Genomic DNA, 23594 nt, shown 5'->3' with positions numbered 1-23594 from the left:
TACCTTTATGCTTCTGTATCTGCAGGTCGATATACAGGTACTGATAATCTGTTGCTTACTGAAAAGCCAAACAAGACTGCTTTTCTAATATTTACAATACCAATTTTCTTACATTATTGAGTTTTACCATACTTTGTTCTTAGCCTGCTTTTCTGGAGATAAAACTTATGTTAGTCTGTCTACGTGCATCCGTACACCATTATTCCTCAGTAACCTTTGGAATAATTATCTTCTACTAAAATTAGGGGATCAAAGTCTTAATTTGTTCATTTGAGCATTTTCTCCGAGTTACATTTTGATAATGATCGCCTTGATAATGACCTCAAAGATCATTTGTTCTCTTATCTCAGAGAAAAGGTTCCTGTAAACTTAACAAAAATGGTCCACTGGGAAATAAAATTCCTGTAAATGCCCCAAAAGAGGGAAAGGTTGCAAAGTGAACCTCATCGAAAAGTCAGTGCAAGAGAAGGGTCTTGTAAGTGCTCCAGGAGACTCAGTCAGAGCTCTTAGAACTCTTACACAAAGCAAATCCAGGGAAATTCACTGTTGTTCCAGCTATAGACTTTGTTGGTTTCAATGCCAAAGTGCTTACTTTTTCTTTATTAAAATAAAGCATTTCCAGCCTGCATAACTGTGGGGAAAAGGCTGACCAATCTTGATCCATGAAGTTTTGAAGAGAACATAATTAAAACAATTGCAGATACAATTACAGTGCCCTCTTTTTAAGAGTTGTCTCACTCGCAACTGAGGTTACAATACCAACGTTTTTTATTAGGTACTTTATTTTTTAATGTAATTTCAGGAAAATTTATGACTTCTGGTAAAATTAATGCAGATATTTTTTTCAAAGCATCGGAGAAGTTAAATAGGGCAGAAAAGCCAATGATGACCTATTGTTTGAGTACGCTGATATGGGTTCTTGTGTGTGTGTATCTCAGTGGTGCCTCTGCAATGGCTATGGTCATGGGAAGTATTAACAGAAGGAATCAGTGTTGTTTGACATGACCTAGTCAGAGATCCCCCCAGCAGGCTGATGGGACCAGAATGAGTTACTCCAGTGCAAAATAGAGTGGTTTGGCCTAGGAATGAAAGCTAATTTTGGTCTGAGACAGATCTGAAGCATTCACACAGTTGTAGGTAGCAGCCCTCTACAAAGGCAAAATGCTTTAAATGCTTTCAGCTACGTCTGCCAGAACTCATTTTAGCATTGCCTATGACTTGTACCACATAGGATCTTCTTTAATTACCTACAAACAATTGTGACTAACAATCATTCCAATCCACAGGTCAGTCTCATGACACAGGATTACCAAGAGTGTTGCAGAAAGTAATGTATTATCCTGCCCCCTCAGATTATCCTCTTTGAGTGCCTCTGCTATGGTAGTAAGTCAGTACTAAGGAAGCATTTCTCATGTATTTCCAGTCTGCTGCTTTCCCTTCATACTCTGATCTACACACCTGGATCTCCATGACCCAGTTCACTGCCACCAAATAACTCTCATTATACTTGAGAGGACTGAAAAATTGCGCTTTGCTATGGAGAAAAACAAAACAACAATGAAATAAAATAACCAAAACCAAACCAACCAACCAAAGCCACCAAAACACCTCTCCTTTGTAAAGGTCATCCCTGCAGGTCTGGGACTAGCAGTGCAGGGAGCAGGATATAGATGCACAGGGCTGCCCGTGCTCCACCTAGGGAGCTGCCGGTCTGGCCCCTTCTGCCAGGGCCAATCTTCTCTGCATAGAAGCAGAGCTGCTCCACAGGCTGCTCTTCATCGACAATGATCTCTAGTTTCAAGTATGACAGCACCGACCTCCATTCATCTGCAGGTGGGGGCAGCGGAAGAGAAAGGGAGGGAGGGAGAGGGAGGACACTGCAACCTACGTGAATAATTGATAGTGCAAGGAAAGGAGAGCAGCTGGGTTCCCTGTCTCCATCTGCTCACCAGCTGGGGATGAGAGAGCCTTGCTCAGGTAGGGGATGAACAGCTTAGCTGGTTTTATTCTCATCTTGCCTGCAATGCCAATTAAATATGTTTTGCATCTAGAGGGAATGGGAGCAAAGATAGCAGGGGGGCAGGGGGGGAAGGCTGATTCAGATCTCTTCTGCTCGTGTGGCATTGTGTAATGGATTGACTTTGGGGCAGTTTCAGCCTCAGCAGGAAAGTGGCTGTGTGGTTTTTAAAAGACATTGTGCTATACTGCGTTATGTAGACAAGCAGTTGGAGAGAGTGGAGGTGGGGAGAGCAGATGTCTGCGTAAGAAATGAGACAAACTGGAGAAATGGGGGGGGGGGGGGGCATGAATGAAGGTCTGTTCAAAGAAATCCCACCCTGATTCTGTCAACCTTTGACATAAAATGATGGGTGCAAATGGGCAGTGGGAGGTGCTGTCTCTGCATGCTCAGTACTATATTTAGAAGCTGTGTGCGTAGATCTGTGGAAGCAGCTGATGTGAAAACACATATGTTTGTGTGTGTGCATCTATGAGTTTGTGGGGACCGAGTGTAATATTCCAGTAAAACACAAAAAAATACACTTTCTGCCCTGAAGACCTTACCCTTGAAGGATATGCTGCTGTGTTTCTGTGGTGTTGCACAGTTTCTGTGGACCTTCTGATGTTCTCATAATGACTTAATGAAATTGCAGAGATCAGTTTTTGTGTTGCAGTTGATACAGACTTTTCCTATGTGAGGAAGAGAAAATGCTAATGCATTTGTGAGAATGGTAAAACTGTTTAAAAAACCTGGGAAAACAGCAAAAGTTATAGATACCAATTACTGTAATCCATATATTAACATACCTACAAAGATAACCTGAAAGAACAGAAACTTGTATGACAGTTGCTAAAACACACAGTAACTATAAAATGCATAATGATCTATGCAAATACAGACCAATATATGGATTACAACACAGGACTACAAGTACGCTGAATTAGTCATATTAAGAATGCAAGTATCAACAGGAACTGAATCTACTTAGTGCTACTGAAGTCTCGTTTAGGTGATATTGTTGCATCAGCTGTGTAAGTAGTGACAATTGTTAGCTTTATTATAAGTAAGTGAAAAGGGGGCCTATGATTTGCTTACGGGCGGCAGTGATTTATTCATATGTTTATTTCTAAAGGAAACTGATCAGTAAATAGGGTATTTAATAACTATGCTGGTTTGCTTGTGAGTCTTCAGTGCTTTGTACCCAACTGGAATCGCACAGGAGGTTAGGTAAAGCTGTGAGACGGTTAAATGAAAGCTGAGCCCAGTGTTGTTTAGTACGGAAACAAAGTTGGCTCTTGTCTATAGTGGCAAGCTGCCGAAGAATGGCAGAACAACCTCTGTATAGTTTGTTTTCTCCATGGCCAGGCTTGCTATTGCTGCTGCTAATGACCCTGGGATGGGGGAGGGCAGTTGTTACTGCTGGCAGCCCTCTCTAACAGCAGAAAATAATGTCTCTTCCTCTTTCCTGGATGCAGCAGAAGTGGCAAGCTTGGCTCTTTGCCTTGGCCCAGTCACATCTCTGCTCAGAGGTCCAGGTGAATGAGTAAGAACTGCCTGTGCAGAAAGCAGCAGTTGTATTCAGTGCCCTGGACCCATCTGGAAGGTACCTGGGCTGGAGCAAGGAGGTGGGCTGAATTAGTTAGCCCCTACTCCAGCATCGGATTTGCTGGGGCTGGGGGAATGTAGACAAGAGGAAATGGAAAGACCTGGTTCCTCTGTCAAATCCTGTCTCTCATTTCCTACTGTCCCCTTCATGAGTTAGAACAAACCCAGTGTGAGGCAGACACTTGGCAAAAGGTAGTAGCTGCTGCCTTTAGAGGTCCTGATGTGAAGAGGAGACATTACATCATCCTGTAGAATGAAATTTGGAATCATAGGGGAAAAAAGTGTGTCTAGAGGAGCTGTTTTCTTATTTGAACACAAGTGTATGTATTGTTGCAATGGAAAATCATGATCTTACTCTCACTTTTTGATGAGTGAATAAAAATACATGTTTCTGACCCTTCAAAATTTGAGCTTCCCTAGAGAACAGCTTACATGTTAGATCAGAGAGCTATTTGAATGGAAAGCTAAATCTCTAGTACCTGATATGCATCAGCTCCACATACCAAGGGCTAGTGGGTTTGGTATCCTGTTAGTCTTCCCTTGAACGGAATCGGAAGTTGTAGAGGATTGCCTTGATGCTCACTTTTCCCACTCTGGGGAAGAGATCTTACCCTACATGAGAGTTGAATGGGGGAACCCTCTGCTGTCCTTGTCCAACACTGCTTGTCTTACCATCACTGACTCCCCGAAAGACAGCTTCTCCGGCTCGGCTGTCCCAGCAGTGCGCTCCCGCAGGTTGTGACCATCCATGGATAACCCATGAAGGATGTAGGGGAACTGCTCTTCCGCAGAGAGGAGGGGGGGAAGTCATCACCCCATCCTCCGCTGCCTCATCTTCTTCCCCCTCCTCTCTCCGTTCCCCGGTGCCGCTGGCGTGGCTGGGGCCCGGTCCCGGCTTTAGGTGCCTTTTGCTTCCTCTCCTTTGAAGCGCGGCTTGAGAGGAAGAGGAGGGGTGCGGAGCCGCGGCTTTGCTGGGAGCCGGGAGGGAGCCTGTGCCCTTCTCCATGGCGAGGCAGGAGGAGAGGAGGCTCCCGAGGAGGGAACCCGGGAGCTGACTCAGCGGAGCAGCCCGGCATGTCTTCCCGGGAGCACGGCTTCCCTGCCGGAGCCTGCGGAGGGTAGGTACTGGTGCGGCTGGAAGTGAGGTTCCTAACGGGAGGTCAGAGGCTGTGGGCAGAAATGGAATGGAATTGGTTCTTTGGAGTTTTAGGGATCTGTGTGTGAGCGCTGAGTAATTAAAAAACACGCATTAGTGTCTCATTGCAAGGATCACTTCTCAGGCTGGGACACCAGTTATTGTACTGACTGTTGTTAGCTGAAATCATAATCATCATTAGCTGAAAATCATGCTGTATTGTTTTTCCTGCTGGGAAGCTTCCAGATTAGCAAAGGTTTTTTACAATAGGTATACACCCATTTCCTTGTGAACTGTTAGGAAAATAGTTAGCTGATGATTTGGGAACTCGCCTGTTCAGAGTGCAGGAGATCCCCTTTACACCTGAAAAGCTTAGGAAAGATGGATGAAGGGATGTGTGAAGTCTGTCAAAGCCAATTTGTATTTCTCACAGAATAAATACTAGCATTGACTTGGTTATTGAACTGGCTCAGCTGTAGCAGGTGGGAATTATTTTGAGGGAGCTGTATAGAAAGATCCCAGGATTGAAATAGCAGAGGATGCTGCAATACGGGAATACAGGGCATGAGCAGAGTTGTGTGTGTGGAGGCAGTGGCTTAGAAGTCTGCAGAAGGGATTCTTGTACTTCAGAATTGAGAGTGGAGTCTTTAGCAGTGGATCAGCAGTGCCTGTTTTTAGTTTGGCTACCTGCTTGAAATCAATGTACTGCTACCTGCCACTAGTAAAATCCTAGTTTAGTCTGCAGCATTTTCCAGGTCTTCTGCTTCCCCTTGTTGCCATTTCCTAAAAATTAAGCTTCAGCAAGTGTAGATTCACATGTGCATATTCCTGTCTCAGCCTGCGATTTGCTTTCCTTTTCCAGGAGGATGGCATTCTGTTCTTTCTATAACAAAAAGCTTAGTGCTTTTCATTCCGAAAGTTCCAAATTCACAAATGGGCTTTGAAGCAATAGTTACAATGACTGCGAATAATTGTGGTATTTTGAAATAAGATAACATAAAATCTAAGTAATTCTCCTGGACTTCTAAAGTCCCCCAGCACATTTCTAATCTGGGATCATACAGAATTGAGAGCATCTCCATGCGTATGGTAAGACCACTGATTTTGGCATCTGCTGGCATCTATTGGCATCTGTTTGATCTCTGTTTGACCACAGAACTGTACCAGGATTGGCTGGTCAGGAGCAGTTGCTGCATTGAGAGCTCAGGTCAGTCCAAAGTGTAGGGATGAATTTATGAGAGAACAAGGGCAGGACTGACCACACTGACCTCAGGTAGGAGCTGCGAAATTTCCATGATGCACGTGTGCATTCTACTCTTTACTGAATGATTCGGGATTGAAACCAGTGCCATGCCAAAGAAAAGCACTATAGCATGGAACAAGGCCCAGGGGTATCCAGTTGCACTGAAGTTCTACTATTATACTTCTCTGGGGTTGGCTAGTTTCTGAAAATGAGAGCTTATCAAATTAAGCTCTTACCCTTTCCAGGGCTGACAGAACAGAAACTTCATGTTTCTAAAAGAAACAATAAAATCTTTCATGTGCTGCCTTGGGCATCAATTTCATCACTCCCAAACATACTTCAAGTAAATGACTAGGATGATAAATAAAGTATGTGTTGGTATAATATTAATTTAGAATAAACTTGCCATCTAACTGTTCTAATATTTATTTGAGGATATCAAGACTCACTCCTACATCTTCTTTCCTGTATACATTATGGCTTTAATCTCTAAATGCATTGCATCTGTCTAAATGACATCTCTGTCATTTGAATTTCAGGAGAAAATAATGGGATGGAAGCATTGTGTTATTTTGTGTCGATCAGCCTATATGCAAGTTACACGATGCCTTTGGGCTACTAGAATAAGTTGTGAATTGTCAGAAAATTAGTGGGCATAGAAGATGTAGATGGAACTTGTAATAGAATGTAGCTTCCTGATTGCAGAAGTACCTTATATTTCCATACAACAGGGACTGTAGCCACTGGTTTCAAAGCAAGAGTCTGCATGACTTATAAATACCAATTTCTTAGTATGGAAGAAACTGCAGTAGGATGCAGTAGGAGTCATGCATCTAACAGCTAGAGGATAGCAGTTCATCACTGCATTATCTGATCACATAACAACCGTATTCATGCTTGCATTACAAAGTGGAGTCTTGTCTCTTGTATTAGAAACTTGCTTTTTTGTTCCAAGCTCCACCTGTGTGACCTTCACGATGACTTAAACCCCAGTTGTGACTGCTAGTAAAAACTGAATAGTGTGGGACATTTATTAACTAACAGTAATAGAGCTGCAGCAGTGAGACTGTCCATGGTGCAATGGGCAATGCAATATATGTCTTTTAAACTACTGTTTGAGTTGCTTTTCTGTCTTCTCTTCTATGAAATCAAGCAAATGCTGTTGCGATTTGTGTACACTGCTGCTCCCGCAGGGGCCAGAATAAGTTTTCAATAGAAGATGTGCAGACAAAAGCCTGGGCATGCTGGCTTTACCAGCAGTGGAAACACAGAACTGTGTCTGCATCTCTCCTGCAGGGTGTATTGGTTCTGTTCTAGCACCATCCCTGTTATGCTCCTGCCTTGGAGACTAGTACTTAGACTGTGACAACTGGGGCTGTTCTTTAGCTGCTCATATTCAGATGTTTCGGAGCTTTCAGCTCTTTTAATATGGTTCAGTTTTGAGATTTGACTCCAAAGCTTTCCATGAGACCTAACTTTAATTCTGCTGCAAATCTTTAATAGAGGAGGAACTTGGCGAAAAAGATCATGCAGCACTTACATGGCAGTTGTAAGGAAAATAGTGCATGTGAACAGAGACAGAACTGTCAGGGTGGGGAGGTTGTTGCTGTTACATCCACGGTGTTTGCAGGTGGCAAGTGGTAAATTAAGGCAGCTTTGGGAATCTCTCAGGGAATGACAGCTTCCTCATAGGCAAGAAATGGTCTGGGTAGAGGAAGAGTAAGCAGAAGGCAAAGGAGGCAATGCAGGCAAGCACTGGCATCTTGATTTCTCCAAGAGTTAGAAGTTCTTTCTTTTTCCCCTCTACCTGTTCTGCCTCTCTCTTGCAGGAGGTCTGAGAAGGGGGAGCGCTGCTTCAGTGATGTTATAGACTCTCCCATCCAAGGCTTTCCATGTGCTCTCACTCCTGCTGTCCCCAACAAGGTAAAGGCAGTCCATGTTCCTGTGGCTCAGGGTTGGGGTGTGCCTTGAACCATTGAGCAGAAGTGACTAAAGCAAGCTCGTGTGCATGCATGTAGTCAGGCACTGGAACAGGCTGCCCAGGTTAGTGGTGGAGTCACCATCCCTGGAAGTGTTCACATACCCTCAGTGCCATGGGTTAGTGGTGGGCTTGGTGGTCCTGGGCTAGAGGTTGGACTGGATGAGCTTAAAGGTCTTCTCCAGCCTCGCTGATTCTGTGTTATAGCTACAGTTGCCCACTTCTGTAAGAATCCTAAACTTGTTAATTTAATCATTTCTTATGCTATGCTGTATCAAGTTGGTAGTCTGACCCATTGAAAGAGAGAAATTCCTGATACCCGTCCAGTCAGGTTCCAAGTCAAACTTTTGCAACCAAGCCGAAGACTATTTGGCCAATTGTATTGTTCATGCTATCGCTAAAGAAGGATGATTTAATCTTGTCTTCAGTGAGCAGGTAGTTTCTGTGCCAAAACAGGGAAAGAGCTGTTGGATCCTTCACTAACCTGTGGGTTACCACAGAAGCTAATGCTAGCTTCTGCAAATGTTCAGATTGTTTTCCCTGTTGTCTTTTCCTTTTCACAGACTGTGGACTTGTTTGAGATGATTGAAAAAATGCAGGTAAGGAGAAGTTATTCTGTCAAACTTTGGGATCTCTTGATTTTGTTTTCATAGCCAGCTGAATTATCAGCTCCTATTTGTCGTGCTGCTTCAAACCTAATACCCTTTAATTTGGGCTTGCAGAATATTTAGCTCTTCTAGGCCCAAGCTTTTGTACCTGCTCTTGAATGGGGTTTCAGAAGTGTTTTCCTGTGTTCATTTCTCCAGCCATCACGATGGAAGCAATAGACACAAATTATTATAGTTGTGTCCTTTACAGAAGTGCGATTCTGAGAGAAAATCAAAGCTGCATTAAGGTATCTCTGGCATCTTTGCCATGAAACTATATATCTGCTGGGTGGCAGCTGCTAATGACAGGTGATCAATGGGATGTTAACATAACTGTATTTAGTAAGGTCAGCCAGTTTAATAAATAACTACTGCAGACCCTGTCTGTAACTTGCGGAAGACAGGAGGACTCTGGCTTAATTCTCTCATGGAAACATGTGCATTTAGTTGCATATATTACATTATAAAATTAAAATAGAGTAAAAGGGGAAAAAAACCTCAACTCTGCCTACCAAACAAAAAGATCGTGATGTAATAATGTGTTATATATGTAAATAAAAAAAATTCCTTAAACTGAATTTTCAGATGATTTGTTCACAGGGCATTCTTGGAGACTACCAAGATTTGTTCTGAACGGTACAACATTCTTTAAAATGCTGTGGTTAACTTTGACCTAACATAACACGTAACATGGCACATAACTCCTGCTTTTTATTATGTGCAGGAATTAAACTTATAAGAAACAATTAACATACTTTCTGGAATTTGGGTGATCAAATTATGGGCTTGAGGAAAATGCAAGACTTTGGTGGGACTGCAAAAGTGAGGAGGTGGAAAGTAGCAGCAAAATGCTGGGCATTTCCTAACTCAGTATAGAGTTATGAGGCTGACGTGTAGAGTTATTTGACAGACTAGAAAGGAAAAGGGAAGGAGGGAGGGGCTGAAGGTGTATCTTCTGTGTATTCATGTGTATACAGATACAGGTCTTGAAACCACTCTACTGACACTGAAACTATGGGATATGTTCTCAGTACTTTAGAATAACAAGCATGGCTAACTCATTTAACTCTGCTAGAAAGTGAGCTGGAGTGTGCAGAGCTTCTTGTTCAGTTCAAGAGCATGTTGAAAGGTGTGACAATCTTTTCCAGGCCTTTTGGAATCTGTATAAGGAAGCAGGCTTCCCTTACTGGAAGACTGTTGCTTAAGTTTCTCGGTGTTTATCAGTTCCCAGCTTACCATATGAAAGCTGTCTCTCACTGGGTTTGAACCTCTTTATCTCTTTAGTTAAGAGATATAACAGAAGGAACTGATGTGAATTTCCAACAAATGCAGACCAACTAATTTCTCATCTAGATTAGTTTCTTAGCTGCCCATTATTAAGAGATAAGGGGTTTTTATTTAGCTTGTTTTGTCACCTGGCTTGCACTAGAAGAATTAATAACTGCTCCTGAAGTATGATAGCAGTTTCTTGAAAGAAGAGCTTTCTGCTTTTAAAGAGGTGTAAAGTGGGGGGAGCTTGGAGCTTTCCAGTTTTGATGTCAAACTAAAGGACTGGCCAAGTTCTGGCTTTACTCCTCATCTTTATTCCAAACTTGCGTAAAATAGAAGTTTATGGAGAGAGACAATTACTTATGTTGGAGATACGGAGAAGGACACTGAGGGTAAGTGCAGCAGACATGTGAAAACATAGGGTTCACTGTCTGTGACTTTTATGTTTCCAGGGAAGTCGTCTGGACGAGCAAAGATGTTCCCTTCCAGCTCCTCTCAAGGTCAGGCCAAGTTGTTGTTGCCTCCTAAATTGCTGAGAATGACAAATTACTGACCTGCCTTGCAGTGTATTTTCAGCTTGGGGTGAACAGGGAGCCTACATGCAGCCCAAGAATGCATACGTACTTGCCTTCTTTTCTGCTTCTTCCTTGAAGCTGTTGCACAAGAGGGTGAAACTATATAGCTGAAATAGAATCAACACTTTCCTTTACAAATTTAAGTGGTTCCAAGAGGTGTTTCCTATTATTAACAATCTTAGCTTTGAGTAAGTAATTTCTTAAAATTTATTCAGTTGAAAAGCTGTAATATTAGTTTTGAAACCCCATTGCATTTATTTCAGTTAGTCTCCTTGAGGACTCATAGAGATGCTACTAGAAAGTTGGTGTATTTCCCTCAATATTAGGCCAGTAAGAACAGATTCACAACTTCAAAGTCTGAAATCTTCTTCTCCATTTCTTCAGTCGCAACTCAGGCACAGTAACCTTAAAATCAACCTTGACATCAAATTTAATCTTGGAATGACTTTAAAAAGAAGCCACATAAAGAACTGATACAGCTGAATTCTGACAGAGATAGTCAGTGCTCTTTGTGGTGATGGAAGGGGCATCCAACTGCCATAACGTGGCTCAGATACTGCTCCTGTTCTTACTGTGGTGCCTCAGGACTGCTCAGTTGTATACCTCAGGTCTAGCTATGGAGATGACACAACCTTGATCCCACTGTCAATAACAGTACTATTTCTACCATCCCTACTGTCATCTCTGTCTGCAGAAGAACAGCAGCTGTCTAGCACTGTGTGGAAGGAAAGGAGAATGGCTCTTACTCCTAACCTCGTCCAATTTCCCTATAGTTTGGCTACCTCCTCATTTTGTATGCCTGTATTCTGTGTAGTTTCAAAGAGGAAGGTGGGTGAAATCCGATTCCTAAATTTATTGTTCTCAAAGTTCTATATTGCTGAGACCTGGAAAATGGAGCCTAACCTTAAATCCTAAAGTAAAACTCTAAAGATGAACTAGGGCAGAATGGAAGCTGAGGGCACAGTTTGCACCATCAGGAATTCATAACACTTTAAAAGATGTGCATTTTTACTAATGGTCTTCTCTGATTTCAGACAGAAGAGGAGTATATTCCTTACCCCAGCATCCATGAGGTGAGTTAGTACTGCTCTCCTCTGTTTTCCCTTGGACTTATTGGCCTGTCAGCATTCATGTTCTCTGTCCTTCCAAATAGGTATTACAGAAAGGGTGGCCATATCCTCTCATTATCTTACCCCAGTTTGGGGGCTACTGGATTGAAGGGACGAGCCACAACCTCTCCAGCTCGAGTCCAACTCTGTCTGATGCACCCTTTCCCTGGAGTGGTAAAGTGAAACTGGAAAGTGACCCTACAGCCAAGCTGTACCGCAAACATTTCCTGGGGAAGGTAAGGGTGTCCTTCAGAGCCTTCTCTGCCCACCCAGCCTCAGGGCTGAGATGCATCTCAGGCTTTTTCTGATGGACTTAGAAATAACTGCACCGCTGCTGCATTTCAATTCCTCATGATGCCATAAGCTAATGTAAATGAAGTACAAACTATATGGCCTATACTGTTTTAAGTTGGTCCTGTTGCTCTGTGATATGTGCTACATAGCAACATCCTATGTGCTAACAGAAGAGAAAGGTTTGTACAGGAAATGCTTATATTTGGTTAAGAAGCTCTTCTGAGGCTCCATGACAGATGACAACTTTGGGATGATAAAAAGGGAAAAAGTGTAATAGTACTGAGAATTGAGATAGTGCTGTTTTTAGAAGGGACTTCAGAACTGAGAGTGCAAGCCCCTCAGTAGTAAGCAAAATGGTTCATGTTTCTCAATAGCAAGTATAGTCACCACAGAATGTTCATGAAGAAACTGGATGATGTGCTTTATAGTTGTTTGATTTAAGTTAGTTTGGTGCTAAGTGTTCCTTGAGTTCCAGTCTGACAGAGAGAAACAGAGCTTGGCCTCCCAAAGTGGATGTTTGCTGCCTGGCCAGTAAGGTCTTTTAGCCTGTTCAGGGAATTGATCGATTCCCAGACTAGATCTCAGGATGATATTAGCCATCAAGAACAAGTGAGAACAAACTCATGTTCTCATCTGAGATTCGGTTCAAGGCATAGGGAGATAAGAAGCCTGACAGGTATACTTGCAAGGCATCTTATTCAGTGGTCTCCCTCTGCAACTGCTTAACAAGTTCAAAACTAGGGAAGAGGTGAACCTTTGAGCAATGCTGAGGACCTGTTCTGTGGTAGTTGGGCTTGTCTGAATGGTCTTGTGTAGTATTCAACACTAGAAACCAGTATTAATATGATGTTTGTAAAGTGTCCTTTGTGGAGGCTTCCCTTCTAGCTGACAGATAAGAAGGTTGTAAAACTTCGTGTCTTACACTGTGGGAATTATTCAATGTCTGTGTTGTTTTCAAGACTATAATAAAGAGAAGTAGCTTTAAGCCAGGAAGGATTTAATAAAGGTATACCTTGGGAATACCAGACAGAGAACCTTAGGATGCAGTTTCACAAGCACTTGAAGCTGATGATGTTGATGAGAGAAGCTTTCTTGCCATACGTTCATATGTGGTCATGTATTTCTCCATTATGCTGTCTTTTCCTTGTGCTGGTTTAAGTGCTGCTGCTGCAGTGCTCTGAATATGGAGTATTCTCAGTAGAAGGAGCTATGTCTTAAGTTATTAGTGTGAAATTCTAGCTTAACCTAGGATAAAGAGGTGGAAACTATTTGAAGTAGTCAAAGGACATTTTTATTATTAGGTGTAACTGTGATGATCTTTTTTGTTACTTTAAAGTGTCTCTAATTTTGCTTCACTACAAGTCTGTGCTTTTAGTAAACGTGTTCTCCAACTTGCTGAGACTGCAAGTCTTCTCATATTCATAATCATTTTCCTCTGGTATGCAAGTACATGTGTTTTGGAGCTTGTTACTGTTTTCCTGTCATGACAAGCCCAAGACAGAGCAGAGATGCAGGAGGGCCTGCAAGAAGACAACCTTATCAGGTATTATTTCAGTACCAGCTCAGCCTTAGTGACTCTGCAGGTGACAACAATTGCAGTAGAGTCTTGGTCCTTGTTGTCATCTGACTGACAAACAATACCTTGAGCTTTTCCAACAAGAAGTCTTCAAGTATATCAACAACTGTGATAATGATGCTGCCTACTCAGTATTGTGAGATTTTAGTTATCTATCACTGTTGATAGTTTTAGATGGTCAAGTATCATAATATTCCTGTAGGTCATCACATAATCATTCGGCCACCAAGGCTGCTTTTCTTCCTTCTTCAGGGATGAAATTATCCCAGTATTTTACCAGGTGATGAGAAGTTGCCAAGCTTTTTCAAAGTTAATTGTTTTTTATTATTTTCAGTTGTTTGATGGAAGAGAACGGGCTAATGACTTTTGAGTCCTGGAAAGACCTTTTTGTGTTCTCTGGCTTACTATTGCTAAAAGAGCTGATGAAACATACCAGGCTCAGAAGCCTGTGTCCCATTTTTTGGTCTTTTTTAGCTCAGTGTTAAATTTGGCTGCAGTTAATTTCAGGCTTTGGCTCCTATTCCTTTGTTCTGACCTCTAGTCTTGGTTTTTGGTGGCATTGTGCCATCTTCTTCCTTAAAGCCTCTATTGGACATCCACCTGAGCCTATGACTTCTTTGATTCATGTATCTCTTTGATTCTAAATTTCAACTGCCCATTGAACATACTCTTTTGCTCCTGGAGTCTGCCGTTCTTCAGCTTGGACACAATGACTACTGCACCTGATTCTTGTTCACATCCCAAAAATGTATTAGTATCCTGAAAGTCATGGTCATGGAGAAATAAACTGTCCTGTCAGCCTTGGGATTCCCTGGATTTCATCTTTTCTTCCCAAGTAACATAAGTTCAGTCACGACAAATGATTTGTGTAGCAGATCAGTCTGGACTCCTGTGGTTTGAACACTGCAGCTAGCAGCCACGTTATTCTGTTTGCTGCTCTTTACCTTATACCTTATCTTTTCCAGGACCCACTTGTTTGGACGATGCTAGCACCAGAAGCCATGAAATTTCTTCCCCATAAGTCAGTAGCAGGGCAGTTCTGGGCAGTTCTTGTGTGGTTTTGTTTGTTTTTCTTTCTGTCTCAGAGAGGAAGTGAGGACAATGACATAAGGACTCTAATACTTAAAGTAAGGTCAGTAGCATCATCTTCACCTGCAGGTTCAGGGTAGTGACTGTGGTCTTAGTTATTCTTTTTCCTTCTCTGCAGAGAGGGGACTGGTTTCTCTCTGTCCACCCACATAATCAGGATTTCACTAGCTGTATCTTTACTTCACAGTGAGTCAGAACTATGACTAATATGAAAAAAGAGTTCAGAGTTTTCCCACAGCAAAAGCCAGTCTCACCAGTGTGTTGAGAGAGGTTGCGATCCACCAGAGAAAGAACACACCACCTATGCTTTCTAGGCAAAAAAAGCTGAGGAAGGAACCATCAGAGGAGCAACTCTTTGATCAAATGACACACTTTGCTCCTATGGAGTTCTTCTTATTATTTTTTTGTGTGTCTGGAGTGTTCCTTTCACAGAACATATTCCAAATTTGCAAGTTCTGACTGTACAACTGGGCACTTACCTTACTGTCCCAGTGCTCAACACCCTTGTGTCATGTGCAAGAATGCTTCCTGTGATGCTTCCCCTGAGTCTTGCAATCCTAGTTACTTACTTCATGCTACCTGGCTGTCTTCTCAGGTTGCAAGTGTCTCTCTCTTTGATTTGAGATGACTGCTATTCTGGTGGTAGAACAGCCCGTTCATTAATTGCAGGGCTGTGCAAATCTCTCTCTCCCATTTAATTTGATCATGACAAACACTTCTACAACCAAACAGCATAAAGCCTTTGGTGTATACCAGAAAAGAGTTTGTACACGCTAAAATATATGCAGAGTGCTTTGAATGTATCTTTCAAGTAAGGTGGTGATGGACAGCACTATGATTAGAAAGTATATCAACAAGCCAGATAGCAAATGGTGCCTGCTCTCTGTGAAGCAATTGACCAGTGGAATTGAGGAATCAAGCTCCCCATTAAAGTCTCTGCGTTTTATCTCCTGGGAGCATCTGACTTCTCAGTGAGTGGACAGAGCTTCTTTTTCCTACAGATCCACGAGTGGGTAATCCAGCTGGGTATCTTGACGTACATCAACTGTCTGCAGGAGATTCCAAAAGAAAACCTTGGGTTTTAGTACGTTGTTTTCTCTTGCCTAAACTGGTTCTGCACTGACCTCTCTGGACACATTCTGATCTCTCTGGACACATTCCTGGTTCCACTATCAGCAGATTGCTGTATAACATGTTTGCATGGTGCTGAGGCGTAAGGAGGCACTGATAATTCTGCCTGCTGTAGGGTAGCTGAGACTGTTTTGGTTTGGAAATTCTTTATTTTTATTTATTTATTATTACTTTTCTTTGCTGAGAAGGGGTCCTACCCCAGCTTCCATTGGTGCTAGCTCAAAAGTGTGATACAGATCTCATTATATTCTCTTGGGTTGGAGGCTGAATACTGGAATGTAGTACTGCCCCTTTCAATAGAAGTTCTTATTAGCAGCAAGAGAGGAAGTTATTAATCTAATCAAATCTAATGCAAAGAGAATTGGATCCCCTGCATGACATTTGATAGTCTCTATGTCCTGCTTATATCCCAAATCTAATAATTTGGACTGTTTGCTGAAAGCATGAGTTCAGTCTCAGTTCTTTGGTCAGAGTTTCTACAGCAGCCAGCTCCAAAAACTAGCCATAAGGTGGTTTTCCACTAGAAAGATGGGGGTGATCTAAGCATTTCTGGATGATTCCACCTGTGTAGTATTCTTATTGTTCTAGAGGTTTCCATTCACATCCCTTGTTGAAAGGCCTCTAACCACTTGAGGTTAAAGGTCATATATATTGATATATATGTTGTATCTATCTGTCTCAGTATATAAAATATATATCGTTATACCCAGGCCGTTGGCTGTATACCCAGGAGAAATGTATGACTGCAGCCGCTTGCATATAGAGCCTGTGGAAACGTTTGCATTGCAGTTCATTGTTTGACTGAATGACGCTCTCTGTTCGAGCCATGCTTATGCTTTAGTGTAAGTAGTGTTAGTGGCACTGCTGAGAACAGTCTTCATCTGCAAAGAAGTTACCTGAACCTCTGATGCATCCTCACTGAGATGCGAGTGCTCTTACAGGCCAGCCACTTGGTATAATGATCCTGCCATTACTCATTTGTATAGAAAGTTCCCATGACCACATCCAGTTGAATGTGCTGGAGACCACTACTTGGTCTTGAAGGGCCTGAATGGATAGAGGGAAAGTCTGTGAAAGATACACATTTATTGACAGGAAAATTGATTTCTTCAAAATGTGTTGCTGAATGTTCTCATGCTATTCCTTCTCAGGAGCCTTTATGATGGTGGACTGCTGAGGGGAAACTGAGCTGAGAGTGGATGAGCTTTGATTAATATGCTTATGCACTGATCATCAAGGGGGCTGGGAGACAGCATATGCCTGTTGCTAGTCAAAGAAAAAATCAGCTATTCTTAGGTGACAAGTTGTATGCAAAAAATCTGGTAAACTTCCCTGGGGAGCATGTTGGGAATAAAGCATTTTGGCTTTCTGTTTTCAGGAACACCAGAACTTTTACTCCAGTGACATGTCCTTGGGCTACCTGGTACTTTCTGTGAAGTATGAGCAGATTGAGAAGCAGGAAAATCTACGCCTGTTGCTCAGGTAATAGTGCCTGTTGTTGAAGTGTGTGTCTATCCCCTTACCTTGAGCTTTCTCAATATGGGTGCAAATCTCACGTCTTTCTCCGGCAGTGGACTGCAAAGAAACCTTTGAGCCTTCTGTTCTTGCTTCCCCTCTAAGTTTCTCTTAGCAGTTTCTTTTAGGAAGCTGAAGTCATGTTTGCAGGCGCATCTTTATAGTTCCTGGGTGAACATCTGTTCTCCTCTCAAAAAGGAAGTTTTTCTGTTTATTCTGCTTACTTAGAGACACACGAGTACTCTCTAGGAGAATATGGATTTCCTGATGGAAGGCAGCCTAGCCCAGGCCTTAAGGGAGACTGAGGCTCCCTTAAAGGTGAGCTAGAATGTTCTTTATCTTCCCAGGACAGCTTACAATGTGCCATAACCTTTAGGGCTTCCATGCAGAGCCATTACCCAGAGAGAGCTGATGAATGAACTAGAGGACGAAGAAAGGTGGATCTTGCATAGGTGAGAGGCACGCTGCAGGAAAGCTTTTTACCACACTGTGGTGCACTTCCAGTAGGCAATACGCTCGTGGAACCAACTGATATGCAGCTGCTGCTCACAAGGACTCAACAACGACTGAGGGGAAAATACTGATTGCATAGGAGTTGGCTACAAGAGAAGCACTGGTGGGTTTCCTCCATTGTATGTGGAGTGCCACGCAGAGCAATAATCTGGGGAGAGAGAGAGAACCTGTTTGTGAGCTGTGCCAGGAAATACTTCCTACGTGGAAGAGACCGGTGAAGAAAAAAAGGGGTAGTAATTCCTTTATTAAGATACTGTATTATATGCAGTACCTTTTGCTCAAGAGCTTTTTATGACAGTTTGAAGAGGTCTCTGACAGCCCAATGTTTCTTCTTCCCTAGAAAGACATATCTCTTTTAATATAGAGATCATGGAATAGTTCGGGTTGGAAGGGACCTTCAAACCTCACCTAGTCCAACCCACCTGCAATGAGCAGGGACATCCTTAACTAGGTCAGGTTGACCAGAACCACATCCATTGTCCACTGATGTAGTTACTCCACCATAGAAGGCCACTAGCTTGGTAAGGCAGGACTTGCCCTTGGTGAAGCTGTGCTGTCTTGAATCACTTCCTTGTCCTCCATGTGCCTTAGCATGGCTTCTAGAAGGATCTGTTCCATGATCTTAGGAGGTGCAGAGGTGAGGTTGACAGGTCAGTGGTTCCTGGGTTCCTCTTTTCTACCCCTTTTAAAGCTGGATGTGATATTGCACTTTTTCCAGTCACCAAGGGCCTCAGCTGACTGCCATGACTTCTCAAATACCATGGAGGTGGCTTAGCAACTACCTAAGACAATTCCCTCAGGACTCTGAGATGGATCTCATCAGGTCCCATAGATTGTGTACATTTGGGTTCCTCTAATGATCATGAACGTGATCCTCACTTATAGTGGGAGAGACTTTGCTCTCCCATATCCCACCTTGCAGTTCATTCATTCAAGATGTGTAGGGAGAGAGCTGCCAGTAAAGACTGAGGCAAAAAAGTTGTTGTGTACCTCAGACTTCTCCTTGTCCATTGTTCCCAGTTCACCAGCCTTGCTCACTGAGGGGGGGGGCACACTTTCTTTGACCTTCCTCTTCTGGTTGACATACATGTTGTTCTTTGCATCCCTTGCCAAGTTCAGCTCCAGCTGCACCTTGGCCTTCCTAACCCCATCTCTGCACAACCAGGCAGCATCCCTATACTCTTCCCAGGACGTCCTTGCTTCCATGGCCTGTGCATCTCCTTCTTGCCTTTTAGTTTGACCAGTAGGTCTCCACTCAGCCATGCCATCTTCTTGCCTTCCTTACTCGATTTTTACATGGGGGATCACAATCTCTTGTGCTTTATGGAGGATGCCCTTAAAGATCTGCCTGCTCTGTTCCGCTTCCTTATCCCTGAAGGCAGGGGGTCCTGTTGACTAACTCCATGAAGAGCTGGAAGTTGGCTTTCCTAAAATTCCAGGTCCTGACTGTGCTTTCTGCCTGTCTCACCTCCCTCAGGACTGTGAGCTCCACCAGTGCATGATCACTGCAGCCTCCAATCTTGACATCACCTATTAGCTCACTTGCATTACTGACCATGAGGTCCAGTATCATATCCTCCCTGGTAGGGCTATCTATTTCCTAGCTGAAGAAGTTATCCTCAGTGCACTCCAGGAGTCTCTTGGATTGTGTACAGGTCACCGTGCTACTTTCCCAGCAGATGTCAGGGTAGTTGAAGTCTCCTAGCAGGATAAGAGCCTGCCAGTGTGATGCCTCCCATAGTTGGAGTAAGAAGGCTTCATCAGTAGTCTTGACTTGATTGGGTGGCCTGTAGTAGAACCAATCACAAGGTTTCCTTTGTTGCCTTGGTCCCTGATTCTTACCCATAAGCTTTCAATCTGTTCGTGGGTATTCTTGAGAGACAACGCTTTGCACTCTACCCATCTCTTGATGTAGAGATCTTCCTTGCCCATCTCTTCTAAACAGCCTGTAACCACTGAGAGCTGCACTGCAGTCATGGGATCCATACCACCAAGTTTCAGTAATGGCCATAAGGGTCATAATGGTCATAGCTTTCTAGCTTCACGGTGGCTTTCAGCTCCTGTTTGTTGCTCACACTGTCTGCATTGGTGTAGTGGCACTTCAGCTGGGCTGTTGGCCTTCTTAGAGGAACACCTCTTAATTCCTTTGGAGTGTTCTATTTGTGTTTCTTTGTTGGCTCCTATTTCCTCAGGTGCCCCTTCCTCATCTCTGTGAGACTTCATGTGTGTTTTTCTGTGACCAACGCATTTCAGAGCCATCAGTTGAGGATCCTCCATCAGCTTTCTGGAACACTGCTACACCAGTTTCTACCTCCTCAGATCTGCTTTCTGAGGCTGTCTCTCACATACCTTTTAACAGTCTTTCAAACATTCATTGTATAATCTTAAGAATCCATTATAATGCTGTGTCCATGAACTGTATTTTAGCATTTAGATTTCTGTGAAAGAAAATGGTAGTAGTGGGAAAGCAAAATACTTCTTCAAGCAAGAAAAGAATGCAAAGGAGCAAGAGACTAAGCATCCCTGTTTTGTCTTCCTCTGCTCCCCACAACAACTGATGAGCAATAAGAAGTGTAAATAACCTCCCTTTTCCGGTGATTTTATGGACCAGACTTCAAATTAATCCTCTGGAATTAACTGCTTTAAGGATAACTTGCAGGAATGGCTACTCTTTCTTTAAAGAGCCAGTGTTGCTTGTGTCTCCCTGCAGCCTTTTCTCTAATTACTTTTTTGTTTTGTGTCAGGACTCGGACTGGCACCAAACATGACCTGATCCCCATTTCCTGTCTGAATGAGTTTCCTAATGCCGTCCAGATGGCAAAGGTGAGATTCGTGCTTGCCTGATTGTTCTTAATGCCTCATTCTTCAAGTTGTTTTTACCTCTGTCCTTCCACTTCCCTATTTTCTACCATTCTTTGATAGTACTGTCATGTACTTCCCTTTTACACTTCCCTTTATCTTCCCTTCTTTTTCTTCTAAATTTACCTCAGAATTTTTGCCTGACTCGTATCAGATAACTGGAAGCAGTGCCCATGCTCTCATGCTCACAGTGAACCAGGACACATGATAACCTCACTTCTGTTTCCCTCTTGCTCTCTCTCACTCGACAGCTAGTGTGTGAGGATGTGAATGTTGAACGCTTCTTTCCTGTGCTCTACCCCAAGGTACAATGTTCTGATATGTCCATATGTCCCTTTTCCATTAAGGTGTGGCTAATGACATCCAACTGATAACTTGTATTTTCATTACCTCAGGCTTCGCAGCTTATTGTTGCGTTTGATGAACATGTCATAAGCAATAACTTCAAATTTGGGGTCATCTACCAGAAACCTGGACAGGTAAGCTCCCTTAGATCCCATGATAATTGAGGCAAAACAGAAAGAGTCAGTTCTCTCAGCTTAAGTGTAATAAGAAAGTCTGTGTTATGCTGTGAAAAATGCACATGCTGTAAAGAGAGAGGATGGAAGCTTCATCCATCAAGTTGATTGATTTGTTTGTACAGGTCCTCAAAGCTGATTGAACTGCATATAGAAATTGCTGACTGGTTTTTTTTGTATTGCTTGTGATCCTTACGACTTCTCCACTGTCTTTTGAAGACGACAGAAGAAGAAGTCTTCAGTAACACAGAAGAGAGTTTGGGTTTCCTGGAGTTCCTGGATTTCCTTGGTGACAAGATTCAGCTGCAGGATTTCCGTGGGTGCGTACCCAGCGCAGTTAGAAAGCCAGATTGAGTTAAGGAATTCCGTGTGTTCAGAGGCCGTGACTCTGTTAAGTGAGGTGTCCTCTGAATCCCAGTGCAGGTGGAGAAGCCCAGAATGCTTTTGTCAGCAATCCTGTCTGGGAGCAAGTCGGAGCTTAGGTCTGTGGTGGTATTTTCTTTTAAAGGTCTCATTGTATCTTAATCTGACCCACAATATCAGCAAAGAATAATTTGACTGGGCTATGCAAAGGTAAGTTTGTTTCACAATGGTATGGGTCAGTATTGATTTAGTCTCTCTGTGGGGTGGTTCATCCTTCCTGTATTTCTAAAATATGGATTGTATTTCTCAGAAGGCTGTAAAAGAAAGGAGCTCCTTTGAGGATCCCTGGTTTAACTTCATGACTTTTAGCAAGCACGTATGCTCATCAGCTGAAATACTGTGCAGGTTCAATCAGTGCGTTTGTTTTGGGAAGATGTATTGCCTTCACTGATTTCTTAATATACACCTTTGATAATATTGACGTACCAGCTACTGTTATTGATACTGTCTTTCTTCTCTCCACTTTCTGATCTCTGTCCTAATGCCTGACCAATGGCACGGTATGGATTTGCTCAGGTTCCGGGGAGGCCTGGATGTTACCAGAGGTCAGACAGGCACTGAGTCAGTCTATACAAACTTCCGGGGCAAGGAGATCATGTTTCATGTATCTACGAAGCTGCCCTTCACAGAGGGAGATTCCCAGCAGGTACTCAAGGGAGAACTGAGAAATACAACAGTGAGGCTAAGAGAGGAGGGGTATTTGGTGAGAGACTGCATAGAGGGGAGAATGCTCAACTGCATAATATTGGGAGTTACTGCTGGGGTAATGGTAAAAGTAGTGATGAGGAATTTGGTTCAACACATGGGTTAGCGATGCTATACAACTCATGTTTGAGGCTCTATTATACTGTTCTGCTCATTTTCACTTGCTTTCTTGCTTTATTATTTTTCCTCTCCAGCTTCAGCGGAAGCGTCACATTGGGAATGACATTGTAGCCATCATCTTCCAGGATGAAAGCACACCTTTTGTCCCTGATATGATTGCTTCTAATTTCCTACATGCTTATGTGGTAGTTCAGCTCACTCATGGCACCACTGGGGACACTCTCTACAAGGTAAACAGAGCCAATAGGTTCCATGGTACTGATTTACTGATACCGATGCTTGAAGTGAAAAGGTGTTCTTGGGCCTTTGGGAGAGGTATAGGTTCAGCCAGCTGTCATCCTAATTTGTTAAGTATCTATACATGAACCCTTGAATGTAGTTATATGTTTTACAAAGTAGCTGATGAAATTCTGAAGCTTAAAGCTTGGGAATTGAAGCAGGACAAGTTAAAATTAAAAGTTCCTCTTACATCAAAGAGCATGGGGTACAGTTGATCCTATTCTGGGAGATGTCTTGCTTGTACTATGTAAGTCACATAAAACTCATTCACCTGACTGGTGGCCATGCCTGCATTGCTCATGTGCACAGCACAGTGCTTGAGATCATGCACTGCCTGGGACTGTACACCAGGTACAGCTGGTTGGCCTAATCTGAGCCAGCTACATGTGCTTTGGGGGATCCCAGAACTGATGCTCATCTGGCAGGAAAGTGCTACCTGTTAGGGCCCTCCAGTTGGAAGAAGCCCTACCAGAACATGAATTCCCTATCTGCAGCCTTTGGACACAGCTCTTTCTGTCACATGACCCTGTATGGATGCCTTAATGTTCAACTTTGTCATGCTGAGACAGCAGAAAAATATATGGAAGCTTTCATTCTGTGATGGATTTTCCATTGTAGAACCATTTTAATCAAAGTGCTATGTCTCATGTTATGGAGGAATTCTGATGTGGTGATGATGAGTCCTTATACCATGGAGGTCTACAAGAACACCAAGTATATCAAAATTAGGACAGGTTCCCCATCTCCACTCCCACCAAATAGGGTGCTGGGGATGGAACAGCCACCTTCCATTGTTCTCTATGCTACGGGCAGCCAGGTCTGTAGTTAAAAGATAGCCTCATGTTGATCAGAGGCATGGTGTTCCAGTTCCCCTCTTGTCTTCTATTTTGTAGGGCACAGAAATTTGCTGGATTTTTTTTAATGACAAGAGAAAGAGTGGGGGAAGCTTGATATTTGTCTTGTCTCTTTCTACTACTCCTATTTTCATCTTTGCCTGTCTGCAATGGTGTTT

At 42.9% G+C, this 23594-nt stretch overlaps 1 protein-coding gene across 11 annotated transcripts in view; it reads left to right on the top strand.

Moving 5' to 3' along the window:
• Positions 1-1666: 1666 nt before the first annotated feature.
• The window catches only part of LOC130602730 (rap1 GTPase-activating protein 1-like), a 40927-nt gene continuing 18999 nt past the window's right edge, over positions 1667-23594 (top strand). For 2 of the 11 annotated variants that reach the window (XM_057415902.1, XM_057415904.1), the window contains exons 1-13: positions 4239-4722; positions 7812-7905; positions 8524-8559; positions 10329-10376; positions 11486-11524; positions 11605-11796; positions 17029-17132; positions 20423-20501; positions 20789-20842; positions 20933-21016; positions 21275-21375; positions 21995-22124; positions 22378-22533. In XM_057415902.1, the coding sequence (XP_057271885.1) occupies positions 4364-4722; positions 7812-7905; positions 8524-8559; positions 10329-10376; positions 11486-11524; positions 11605-11796; positions 17029-17132; positions 20423-20501; positions 20789-20842; positions 20933-21016; positions 21275-21375; positions 21995-22124; positions 22378-22533 (1476 nt within the window). In that variant the 5' untranslated portion in view covers positions 4239-4363. The other 9 variants (XM_057415897.1, XM_057415895.1, XM_057415906.1 and 6 more) reach the window with 8 other exon arrangements.

This window comes from Pezoporus wallicus, unplaced genomic scaffold, assembly GCF_028554395.1.
Source record: "Pezoporus wallicus isolate ANWC-B61680 ecotype Strahan unplaced genomic scaffold, APGP_CSIRO_Pwel_v1 contig_6814, whole genome shotgun sequence".
NCBI classification, from domain to species: Eukaryota; Metazoa; Chordata; class Aves; order Psittaciformes; family Psittacidae; genus Pezoporus; species Pezoporus wallicus.
Note: the sequence above shows the minus strand (reverse complement) of the source record. Positions and strands in the feature narration are given on the sequence as shown.